The sequence below is a fragment of the Podarcis gaigeae genome (assembly GCF_964106915.1).
Source record: "Podarcis gaigeae genome assembly, chromosome: 18".
NCBI classification, from domain to species: Eukaryota; Metazoa; Chordata; class Lepidosauria; order Squamata; family Lacertidae; genus Podarcis; species Podarcis gaigeae.
Genome location: NC_139696.1, coordinates 7450582 through 7462882, shown reverse-complemented (window position 1 = coordinate 7462882; position 12301 = coordinate 7450582). Strand labels below are relative to the sequence as shown.

General features: G+C 47.7%; 3 protein-coding genes across 4 annotated transcripts in view; 1 reads left to right on the top strand and 2 right to left on the bottom strand.

Annotated features, from left to right (window-relative positions):
• Window positions 1-12301, top strand: part of LOC310835517 (uncharacterized protein) — a 691527-nt gene that overhangs the window by 70908 nt on the left and 608318 nt on the right. The gene's annotated exons all lie outside the window — the stretch shown is intronic.
• The window catches only part of TNFAIP8L1 (TNF alpha induced protein 8 like 1), a 222375-nt gene that overhangs the window by 126795 nt on the left and 83279 nt on the right, over window positions 1-12301 (bottom strand). The window lies entirely within an intron of this gene.
• LOC310835758 (protein-lysine 6-oxidase-like) overlaps window positions 1-12301 on the bottom strand; it is a 390424-nt gene that overhangs the window by 365238 nt on the left and 12885 nt on the right. Inside the window, exons 6-12 of one of the 2 annotated variants that reach the window (XM_083720714.1) lie at window positions 10530-10645; window positions 8968-9313; window positions 8104-8602; window positions 7436-8032; window positions 6696-7101; window positions 5621-6241; window positions 4507-5475 (exon numbers count right to left, since the gene is read on the bottom strand). In XM_083720714.1, the coding sequence (XP_083576840.1) occupies window positions 9307-9313; window positions 10530-10645 (123 nt within the window). In that variant the 3' untranslated portion in view covers window positions 4507-5475; window positions 5621-6241; window positions 6696-7101; ... (1 more) ...; window positions 8104-8602; window positions 8968-9306. Of the gene's footprint in view, window positions 1-4506; window positions 5476-5620; window positions 6242-6695; window positions 7102-7435; window positions 8033-8103; window positions 8603-8967; window positions 9314-10529; window positions 10646-12301 lie in introns of those variants that run through there. The other variant, XM_083720715.1, reaches the window with a different exon arrangement.

Sequence of the window (12301 nt, the reverse complement as noted above, 5' to 3'; positions counted from 1 at the left end):
AAGCAAAAATATTACATATCATAACATATTTTCTTATCTCCTTTGGACTTCCTCACATCTCCCGCTCCTGCGTTCCAAATTATAAAAATTAAACCAGCAATTTATCACCTTATCTCCATCCTTACTATCTAATTTTCCAATGTTATATCTCAAATTTTAGATACCTTTGTTTCACTCCTTAAAAAATTAAACTTAGCCTAATAATTATCTAAAAATTTGTTTTTTCTTGAATTTGACTTATCTTCATAATTCACTTCGTCTGTTTTAATGGTGCTAAGTTGTTTATAATCAAGCATCCTGCTTAACATTCATACAATTTACAATATTTTTGCAAATAAATCTTAAATTTTTTCCAGTCTTCTTCTACAGGAATGTTTTTGAAGGAATGTCCCACTAGATGATGCCAGATATCCACTGTGGATGCTGAGCCCTCTCAGTGGGACAGTAGCTGTATTTGAGCATCAGCTGAACAGGGAGAACAGGGGAGCAGCTGCCAGTCCGTGTAGACCAGGGGTCAGCAAACTTTTTCTTTCTTTTTTATAATATTTTTTATTAATTTTAACATATAAATTATAAAATATACCACAAAACCTATCACTTATACAATCTTTTTAGACTTCCATCAGCACCTCTGATGATCCACCGTTTTAACCACTTCTTATGCATTTCTTAACTTTATATTGCCTTTACATCTCTTAACAAATCGTCCTCCCCCTTCTCCATTTTTGCAATACTTCCAATAATACTCCTCACAAAACTTCTTGCAACCCTACAAATGTCGTCTGATCTTCACAAATACTTTTCAAATAAGTAAATTTACTCCAGTCTTCCGTGAATTTCTGGTCCCGCCGGTTTCGAATCCTTCCTGTTAGTTTATCTAGTTCTGCATAGTCCATTAACTCCATCCTCCATTCTTCAATCGTCGGTAACTCTTCTTGCTTCCATTTTTGGGCCAGTAATATTCTTGCTGCTGTTATTGCATATCAAAAGAGCTTACATTCCTTTCTATTTATGTGACTCCCCACGATGCTCTATCGCAGGGGTCAGCAAACTTTTTCATCAGGGGGCCGGTCCACTGTCCCTCAGACCTTGTGGGGGGCCGGACTATATTCTGGAAAAAATAATGAACAAATTCCTGTGCCCCACAAATAACCCAGGGATGCATTTTAAATTAAAGGGCACATTCTACTCATGTAAAAACACGCTGATTCCCGGACTGTCCGCGGGCTGGATTTAGAAGGCAATTGGGCCGGATCCGGCCCCCGGGCCTTAGTTTGCCTACCCATGGTGCACAGACAGTACTGAGTTGGTCTGATCTGGTAGAAGGCAGGATGTTCTCAGAGCCTTTGGAAAATTGTCCTGTAATATAATGTACGCCGGCTCCCTTGGCCAATAAAGCGAGATGAGCGCTGCAGCCCCAGAGTCGGCCACAAATGGACCTAATGGTCAGGGGTCCCTTTACCTTTACCTGTTTTGTAAATGTACATCCAGTTTTATTTAAAAAAAATTGGTGCCCCCAAGAGAGTGGAGCCCTAAGCTATAGCTTGTTTAGCTTATACATACATCTGGCATTGACCTGGACGCAATGTGCGACATATGCGCCAACTTTGTTTCTGTGCCGTCAGTTACGCTCTCCTGTGGGGGGAAAACAGAATTGTGCAATGTACGTCAATGGCTCTTTGCCCTTGGCGTGAATACAGTGGGGGAAGTCTTGCCCCTGGGCAGAGCGGCGGCTGTGCAAAAGCCTGACGCAAGGCACACCTTGTTGCACCACTGTCTCAAGTCTCGCTTACAGTCGCCATGTGCGTTTCCACCCCTTTGCAAGTTCTTGTCCCGGTTTGTCTCTCATGCTGGTGTTAGAAGCTTGGCAGCTTCTGAAGTCCCCTCTGTTCTCTCGCGGCAGATCGATCACGTTCAGGGCAGAGAGATGGATGCGAGGCCTCCTTTGGGCTTAGAAAAAGAAACTGACCTTTTTCTTTTTAATATATTTTTTACATAACAAGTTTAAATTCAAACAAATCTTCCACCTCATCATTTAGCATTCACTGAATCCTTTGACTTTCCTTTGCCTTTCCATTACCCATCTTTTTTCTCAACTGCTTCCCTTATTTTCCTCTAGGTAACGGTAAATAATAATAATAATAATTTTTATTTATACCCCGCCCTCAGGCTCAGGGCGGCTAACAAGCAATAATAAAAACAAGTTGAATGAATACAACTTAAAAACAAGATTAAAATACAACATTAAAATATTGAAACGCAGCCTCGGTAAAGGGACCCCTGACAATTAGGTCCATTTGTGGCCGACTCTGGGGTTGCGGCGCTCATCTCGCTTTATTGGCCAAGGGAGCCGGCGTACAGCTTCTAGGTCATGTGGCCAGCAGGACTAAGCCACTTCTGGCGAACCACAGCAGCACACGGAAACGTCGTTTACCTTCCCACCGGAGTGGTACCTATTTATCTACTTCAACTTTGATGTGCTTTTGAACTGTTAGGTTGGCAGGAGCAGGGACCGAGCAACGGGAGCTCACCCCATTGTGGGGATTCGAACCGCCGACCTTCTGATCAGCAAGCCCTAGGCTCTTTGGTTTAGATCACAGTGCCACCCACGTCCCTTTAGCAGTTAATTATGAGAGCGAATTACTTCACTTGCCCCCAACTCCCAACCACCAAATGTTTGGCTTTCCCATCCTTTCCCAAGTTATAAGATGCACATCTGGCCAGGTTTCTAGGGCAGAAGCAGCTGTGACTTCAGCCCCTGGGAATGTGCAAACATTCCATGCCTGCCGTCCGACATGCAGTTCTTAATGTGAGCAATTGGTGGTCTAGACAGGTGTGCCACTGGCATGCTCACCACACCACAAAAAATGGGCTTCTGGGGTGTGTTGTACATGGCTAGGAACCCCGGGACACTGTGATGGGCAGATGTCTTATTTGTGGCTGCCATAAGGGCGGTTTTGGCCCTCGGATGAGTGTAGGAGAAGGTTTGGGGACGTTCAGGTGTCCTGTTCTCCACCAGAAGGGAGCCCAGATGACTGTGGTTAGGGTGGATCTGTGGGCTGAGCGAAGAAGAGCAGCCAAGGGGAAATGTTTACCATTCTTAGTTGGAATCCTCCTAGCAGGGAGACCTTCGCCTGCAAAAGCTGTGGGTTGTGGTGGGGCTGCCGTTCCAGACAGTAACAAAACACAATCACGCCTGGCTGATGAAAAGAGTGTGAGCCAGGGCACAGGGAGGCTGGCCTATTAACCACCAAGGGGGATCTCTGAGGCAGCATGAAATATACTCGGAGTCCTGCAGTGATTTCATGCTCTTTATTGCAGCTTGTAAAACAGTGGTTGAATTCCCCCGCCCAAAAAAACACCTCAGGCTTCTATATACATTACAGTCATGCCTCATTTTACATCCGCTTCATGTTACGTTCTTTCAGGTTACGTCCCGCGGCAACCCAGAAGTACCGGAAAGGGTTACGCTGCTCGTGCATGCGCAGAAGCGCAAAAATGACGTCACGCGCATGCGCAGAAGTGGCAAATCGCAACCCATGCGTGTGCAGATGCGCCGCTGCCGGTTGCGTTCTTATGTTGCGAACGGGCCTCCGGAACGGATCCTGTTCGCAACCAGAGGTACCACTGTATATATATACAATGAGATCCGTCTGACTGGCTGATTCTGCTTCCCTCCTGGAGCCTGATTGGTTTTCTCCTGCAGCCCAATCACTTGTTGTATTCTATGATCCTACCAGCCTGGTAGGCTGATTAACTTCCTCCTGCAAGCCAAACAGTTGTTGCATTCTATGATCCTACCTGCCTATTGTTCTAGGACCCAAGCTTAGTACATAACACAGCAGGTGACAGGCTGAGGGTTTGGGCTGTAAAAGGTAAAGGGACCCCTGATCATTAGGTCCAGTTGTGGCCGACTCTGGGGTTGCGGCACTCATCTCGCTTTATTGCCCAAGGGTTTACTCTGGTTCACTCAACCCTCTGCTCTCGTTTGAATGCATCAAGAAGGAAGAAACACCGAAAGGACAAAAATTGTCTGTTTTAAACGTCTTCCTCTTCCACTCCTCAGCTGTCTTATGTAAAAGAGATAAAGGACGTGGAGCCCTCAACTATCCTGTGGTACTTTCCCACAGTGTATTTCACTCCTGGTACCATGTCTTCCACTGCCTCCCGCAGTTTGGTCAAACTCATGCTGGTAGCTTCGAGAACACTGTCCAACCATCTCGTCCTCTGTCGTCCCCTTCTCCTTGTGCCCTCCATCTTTCCCAACATCAGGGTCTTTTCCAGGGAGTCTTCTCTTCTCATGAGGTGGCCCAAGTCTTGGAGCCTCAGCTTCAGGATCTGTCCTTCCAGTGAGCACTCAGGGCTGATTTCCTTCAGAATGGAGAGGTTTGATCTTCTTGCAGTCCATGGGACTCTCAAGAGTCTCCTCCAGCACCAGAATTCAAAAGCATCCATTCTTTGGTGATCAGCCTTCTTTAGGGTCCAGCTCTCACTTCCATACATCACTACTGGGAAAACCATAGCCTTAACTATACGGACCTTTGTTGGCAAGGTGATGTCTCTGCTTTTTGAGATGCTATCTAGGTTTGTCACCGCTTTTCTCCCAAGAAGCAGGCATCTCTTAATTTCGTGGCTGCTCTCACCATCTACCGTGATCATTAGAAAGCATTAGAAAGCTCTCCCAGAACCAGGTGAGCCTTGAAAGTAGGAGGGCAAAGAGCTCAAAGACAGAGGGCACGTAGCAGCACCCGTAGAAGTGACAAATGAGGAAGTGGGAGAGACGGGTGTGTGTGTGTTTGGAGATTCACTCGGGACAACACCATTATCCAAGAGGCTGGGTTCTATAGCCTCTTTCTGTAAAGACTGAAATAAAAAAGGACGGTAATAAACTTTTCCTTGTCTTTATAATTCCCGAGCAACCAGCTGTGAGCCGCTGACAGCATCCTGACACCAGGAAACCTGCGGTCTCCTCCTTCTACCTCCATTAAGATGACTCCAATGCCAGATGTCTCCTAAGGAGCCTCCAACTGCGTTGGGGCCCCCTGCTTTCCGTTCGCCTCTACATATCAGCCCGTGGAGATGGAGGGTTGCAGGGGAAGAGAGGGAAGCTTGTTGCAATAGCAGAGACAACCTCCTGGGATTCCTCTTCCCCTCCCTGTCCCCCCTCCACTTCCGAACTGCTCCCTGTCACTGAATCTCCCTGCTCACTCGAGCCTGTTGCCCCTTCAGCATCCAATCCCTCCTCCCTGTCTTTCCCCTCTGACCTCTCCTCGGTGCCCCACCACCAACCCTTTGGGCTCTGAGCCTTCTTCCTCCTCCTCCTCTGGGGTTTTCCCTCGGGGTCCGCTAACTGGTACCTCCCACCACTCATCGCCCAGCCAGTCCCTGGCCATAACTGGGAAGAAGGTGAGAGGGTGCTTAGCAGTTGCAACGTGTGGGTGGAGGCCCATGTGCAAGGGGGTTTGCACCCCATAGCTGTCATCTTTCCCTTTTTCTTGGTAGGAAATTCCCTTATTCCAGCACCGTTTCCCGCTTCTATCCCGGATTGTTAGATATCCCGTAGACTGTCCCCGGGACAGGTGAGGCTGCTGAGCCCTTATTTTCAAATCTGAAAGTTGACAGCTATGGTTGCACCCAAGAAAAGGAGGAAGCGAAGGCGAAACGAGGGGTGGAAATTGGAGCTGCGAAACAGAAGAGAGATGTTGCTTCAGAGCAGAGGCAGATTTAGGTGAGTGTTTGCTAGGGCACTTCAACAATGATGTACAACCAGGGCTGCCAGGAGTCAGCTTCACCTGTTGAACAGCAGCCTGAAGGGGCAGAAGGCAGAATGACTCCACCTGCTGCCGATCAGCCTTCCTGCTCCTGATGTGAACCAGCTGGCTCCAAATTTCCTAAGCAGGGTTTCCTGCCTCACTCAGTTGCTGGAAACAACATTCATCATTCCTGTTTGGACCTTTGTGCTTCTTGTGACCTTGGACCCTGGCTTTCTGGACCCCACAATCGTCTGACTACATGAACTGAGATACTTCTGACCTAAGGACTGGACTGGATACGGACTCTGCCTTCAGGCAAGTAACCCCTTTGAGACTTGACTGGTTGGGCAGTGTGAGAATACGGCAGTCTAGATCATGGCGAATCTACTTAAAAGTAGCTCAGAAACTTCCAATTTTGTTGTTGAGATTTTGCAAAAGAAAAAAAAGCACAACAATGTGTCTGGGTTTTCACTTTTTGGGTGTCTCTACTGAAAGGTCTGTATAGTAAAAGCTATGGTTTTCCCAGTAGTGATGTATGAAAGTGAGAGCTGGACCATAAAGAAGGCTGATCGCCAAAGAATGGATGCTTTTGAATTCTGGTGCTGGAGGAGACTCTTGAGAGTCCCATGGACTGCAAGAAGATCAAACCTCTCCATTCTGAAGGAAATCAGCCCTGAGTGCTCACTGGAAGGACAGATCCTGAAGCTGAGGCTCCAAGACTTTGGCCACCTCCTGAGAAGAGAAGACTCCCTGGAAAAGACCCTGATGTTGGGAAAGATGGAGGGCACAAGGAGAAGGGGATGACGGAGGACGAGATGGTTGGACAGTGTTCTCGAAGCTACCAGCATGAGTTTGACCAAACTGCGGGAGGCAGTGGAAGACAGGAGGGCCTGGCATGCTCTGGTCCAGGGGGTCACGAAGAGGCGGACATGACTAAATGACTGAAATTTGAAAGCCTAAAGTCTGCCACTGTTCAGGGATAGGGCTGGGGAGGTGAAAAGCAAGTTTCGTAGTTGCATGGGGTAGTAAGGCGAAACTCTAGCGGGATTAATGGGAATGTCAGAGGGTTTGGCTACAGACCAAGCAGGACTGCAGCTCTAGTTGTTTTTAAGTATTACAGCACCATCAATCCACTTTGCACAGAAGCCCCCACGGACAGTGCCCTCGCCCCTTTGCATCAAGCTTAACTTTTGCCTTCTGCCAGGGGGAGAGGTAAAAAAGGAAAGAGTGTTGTGAAGCTGGATAAACAAGGGATGAGCTGGTGAAGCTGGGAAAATGTGAGGTCTTCCTTCTGCTGGGCCAAGGACATTTGGCACTAGGAATGAATGAATCGGTCAGTTTTGGTTCTCTTAGACCATGGGTAGGCAAACTAAGGCCCGGGGGCCAGATCCAGCCCAATCGCCTTCTCAATCTGGCCTGTGGATGGTCCGAGAATCAGCGTGTTTTTACATGAGTAGAATGTGTGCTTTGATTTAAAATGCATCTCTGGGTTATTTGTGGGGCCTGCCTGGTGTTTTCACATGAGTAGAATGCGTGCTTTTATTTAAGTTGCATCTCTGGGTTATTTGTGGGGCGTAGGAATTTGTTCATATTTTTTTCTTCAAAATATAGTCTGGCCCCCCCACAAGGTCTGAGGGACAGTGGACCCAGCCCCATGCTGAAAAAGTTTGCTGAGCCCTGGCTTAGACTTCTAATTTTTGCAATCATAAAACCAGTCCTCCACATTACTGCTGCAATTTTAATTGAAGGGGAAAACAAAACAAACAAACAAACAAACAAAAGTCCTCATGGGAATCTGACCACTTTTTATTGCCAATTTCTCCGGATACATCTTTGTACGCCGCCTCGCCTAATCGACGCACACTTCTTCCAAACAGGTAAATTTTTGTACCTATCGTTTGTTTGGAAGGCTGTGCCACAAAGCTTTCGAAGGAGTGCTGTTCAGACGTTGTTCCGAGATGTGCCTGTTGTGTGGTTTCTAATTCCATCCCTAGATGGCTGGTGGCGTGGCAGTTGCAGGTTTACTTATTTGGGGCACACGGCTGCTGCAGTCTCTATGCTGGCATCAATCCTGCTGCATCGTTGAAATAACACAAGCACCTCGTATTTATGGCAGGGAAAGGCTTAGAATAATGGGTAGGCAAATTAAGGCCCGGGGGCCGGATCTGGCCCAATCGCCTTCTCAATCCGGCCCGCGGACGGTCCGGGAATCAGCATGTTTTTACATGAGTAGAACGTGTCCTTTTATTTAAAATGCATCTCTGGGTTATTTGTGGGGCCTGCCTGGTGTTTTTACATGAGTAGAATGTGTGCTTTGGTTTAAAATGCATCTCTGGGTTATTTGTGGGGCATAGGAATTCATTCATTCCCCCCCAGCCCAATATAGTCTGGCCCTCCATAAGGTCTGAGGGACAGTGGACCGGCCCCCTGCTGAAAAAGTTTGCTGACCCCTGGAGGATGCTGGTGGTTTTTCTCGGAGGTTTTCTTAGAGCCACACAACTGTAGAGCTGGGACATAGAAAATGACCTAGTGTAAATTTATTTATCCTTGGGTACCATTCTGTGCAATGTAGGCTTTCTCTGCATTGGGAAAGGGGAGGTGGGTGGGTTCAGGCAGCCTCCTCCTCTTCTATACTCTCTGTCTGGCTAAGGGTAAGGTAAAGGGACCCCTGACCATTAGGTCCAGTCGTGGCCGACTCTGGGGTTGCGGCACTCATCTTGCTTTACTGGCCGAGGGAGCCGGTGTACAGCTTCCGGGTCATGTGGCCAGCAGGACTAAGCCGCTTCTGGCGAACCAGAGCAGCGCACGGAAACGCCGTTTACCTTCCCGCCGGAGCAGTACCTATTTATCTACCGTATTTTTCGCCCTTTATGACTCACTTTTCCCCCTCCAAAAATGAAGGGGAAATGTGTGTGCATCCTATGGGGCGAATGCAGGCTTCGGGCAGCGCTAGCCGTGGGAGAGCTGCGCGGCTCTCCCACGGCTAGCGGAGAGCTTGCCGGCACCCAGCTCAGCACGCCCCAAGCTTCGGGCTTCACGCAGCTCTCCCATGGCTTGCGGATAGCAGCCTGTTCTGGGGGCTGGGGTGGGGGGAATCTCGGGCTTCCCCCGCCCCAGCCCCGCACCTGGGGGAAAATAATTTTTTTCCTTTATTTCCCCCCCAAAAAACTAGGTGCGTCCTATGGGCTGGTGCGTCCTATGGGGCGAAAAATACGGTACTTGCACTTTGATGTGCTTTTGAACTGCTAGGTTGGCAGGAGCAGGGACAGAGCAACGGGAGCTCACCCCGTCACGGGGATTCAAACCGCACACCTTCTGATTGGCAAGTCCTAGGCTAGCGTCAATACCTCAGCAGTCTCCCTAAAAGCGAATGCCTAATACTTAATACCGGTGGCAGCTGGGACAGGATAGGAAGCGAGGGCTGGGCAAATTTTAAAACGCGTCTTGAGCCACAGAGTCTCCTTTGGTCCGGCGGGGTTGCAGAGATGGTTTGAAGCATTTGAGGGGAAAAGGGGTACGAAACAGTCTCGCTCCACTGGGATTGGGTCGCTGTTTAGTTGCTGCAGAGGGTGGAGAAAGGAAAGAAATCGCAGTTGAGTCATAACGTCAATTCACAAACGTCTTTTTTCTTTTAAAAAAAATTACTTATTTGGCTTTTCAGATTAAAACTTTACAGTCATATATCAAACATACAACATAAAAACTAGATTCCATGGAATCTCCAGGGCTTCCCACCTCCCCTTTGTGGGTCCTGCTGTTAATAATAATAATAATATTTCAGCGAAACAATATAAGATTCTAGCGAAACAGTCAGATTATCTGGGATCACTGTCCTACATGAACGCCTAAAAAAAGTTTTACTGCTTAGCCCACAGGATAGCATCTATTACTTTGTTTCAGCCATAGACTTATTATACTTCTACGGAATTTCAAGGGATTGGCAGACGTGCGTTCATTTGATTTCAAATATATTAGAGAAGTTACAAGTGTACAGATTTTGTTTTTGTTGTACTAAATCATGTATATTATGTAATAAGAATTGCAGTGCTATCTAGTAGACTGGTCTTCGTGTTGCTTGTGTTGTTTGTTGTGTTGAGTTTGCAACACAGGGCTTTGTTGTTCTGTATTGCGGAACAACAAAGGTCCGTATAGTTAAAGCTATGGTTTTCCCAGTAGTGATGTATGGAAGTGAGAGCTGGACCATAAAGAAGGCTGATCACCAAAGAATTGATGTTTTTGAATTGTGGTGCTGGAGGAGACTCTTGAGAGTCCCATGGACTGCAAGAAGATCAAACCTCTCCATTCTGAAGGAAATCAGCCCTGAGTGCTCACTGGAAGGACAGATCCTGAAGCTGAGGCTCCAAGACTTTGGCCACCTCATGAGAAGAGAAGACTCCCTGGAAAAGACCCTGATGTTGGGAAAGATGGAGGGCACAAGGAGAAGGGGACGGCAGAGGACGAGATGGTGGGACAGTGTTCTCGAAGCTACCAGCATGAGTTTGACCAAACTGCAGGAGGCAGTGGAAGACAGGAGGGCTTGGCGTGCTCTGGTCCAGGGAGTCACAAAGAGGCGGACACGACTAAACGACTCAACAACAACATTGCGGAAAACATGGCTGCCTGGAGAGAAAAATACTCTTGATGATGTGCTGCCGACATCATTACTGGCCTCTTTTCACCTAACGGAGGCAAGGTAACTGTCTCTGCTCTGAGGGGAGGTTGGACTAGATGACTTTAGGGGGCCCTGTGCTACAAATCACTCTTCCCTCACGGTACCTGGTGATCTTGCAGTTCCTTGCGGTGGCATGCGTCCCTGTGTATATTACATCACACCTGGCAGCATTGTTTGTGAAGTCTGACTCAGGAACCAAGAAGTCCGGATTGACGGTTACCTTGAAAATGGGATAAGAACAATACAGTCAAGTTCCACCCCACTGTTCCCTCTCCTAAAATCAGGCGGTGTCCTTAACTGACCAGCTTCAACTGTTGCAAGCTCAGATCATAACAAGGTTTGTGTTTGTTTCTTCATCACTGGGAAAGACATGTTACAAAAATTCTAGGCTCTCAAATATAAAATACATGTTTATAAATTTACAAGGCCATCTCACATAAAGGTAAAGGGACCCCTGACCATTAGGTCCAGTCGTGGCCGACTCTGGGGTTGCGGCGCTCATCTCGCTTTATTGGCCAAGGGAGCCGGCATACAGCTTCCGGGTCATGTGGCCAGCAGGACTAAGCCGCTTCTGGCGAACCAGAGCAGTGCACGGAAACACCATTTACTTTTCCGCCGGAGCGGTACCTATTTATCTACTTGCACTTTGACGTGCTTTCAAACTGCTAGGTGGGCAGGATCAGGGACCGAGCAACGGGAGCTCACCGTGTCGCGGGGATTCGCTGACCTTCTGATCGGCAAGTCCTAGGCTCTGTGGTTTAACCCACAGCGCCACCCGCGTCCTATGTTCATAAATTTTCAAGGCCATCTCACATACATAAGTATATAAACCACGTGTCTGAAATAGTACAGCAATAGCAATCCTGAAGCCATTTTGACTCCCCCAATGACCTCAAATATTCCTCAGCAGTAAGGGAGGAGAATGGGGAAAGCCATTGTCTTTTTGCTTGCAAATCCTGTCTTAAGGAACAGGGTGTATGAGCAGGGTGAGCCTGTGACCTGGACTCAGGAACTAAAGTATTAACCATCACAGAAGAATGGCCAGGCTGCCCAGGTAATGCATTCAGTGACCATTATCAGGTATCCTGGCAGACAGGATTTCTGCTGTAGACCACCTCCTTCTGTGATGTATGTGTGATGTTTTAGGGGGTGGTCTTGGGCTACAGGGTGGGCAATTTCAAAAGTCTTTATACGGGCTTGCGCACCACTGTTCGGAGTTCCTCCTCCCTCCTGCATGTGGGGAGTGGGGACCCCATTGCAACAGTTCAGTAAAGATCAGGCTTACTAGCTGCTTTGCTTCTCAATATTCTCTGGTTGGCCTCTGTTATTTTCTCCTACCAATAGGGAACCCACTTAAGGACTCTGTATGGGCTCTGGAATACCCCATAAGAGGAAAGGAGCCGTTTCTTTTCCTTATAACAGACTTAACTTAGTTTGGTGCACTAACTGGGGCGGAAATCCAGCTAGTTTGCATTTAAAGGCAAGGTTATCTACCGTATTTTTTGCTCTATTAGACTCACTTTTCCCCTCCTAAAATGTAAGGGGAAATGTGTGTGCGTCTTATGGAACGAATGCAGGCTGCGCAGCTATCCCAGAAGCCAGAACAGGGAGAGGGATCACTGCTTTCGCTGCGCAGCGATCCCTCTTGCTGTTCTGGCTTCTGAGATTCAGAATATTTTTTTTCTTGTTTTCCTCCTCCAAAAACTAGGTGCGTTTTGTGGTCTGGTGCGTCTTATAGAGTGAAAAATACGGTAATTTGCAATTTCTGAGACCATACTTGGACCGAAGCACCAGCATTCTTGGAAATTTGCCTTTTGCAACGCAGCTCTCCAGCCAGGTAACACTTAGAAGTTCTCGGTGGAGTTTTCTGCGAACG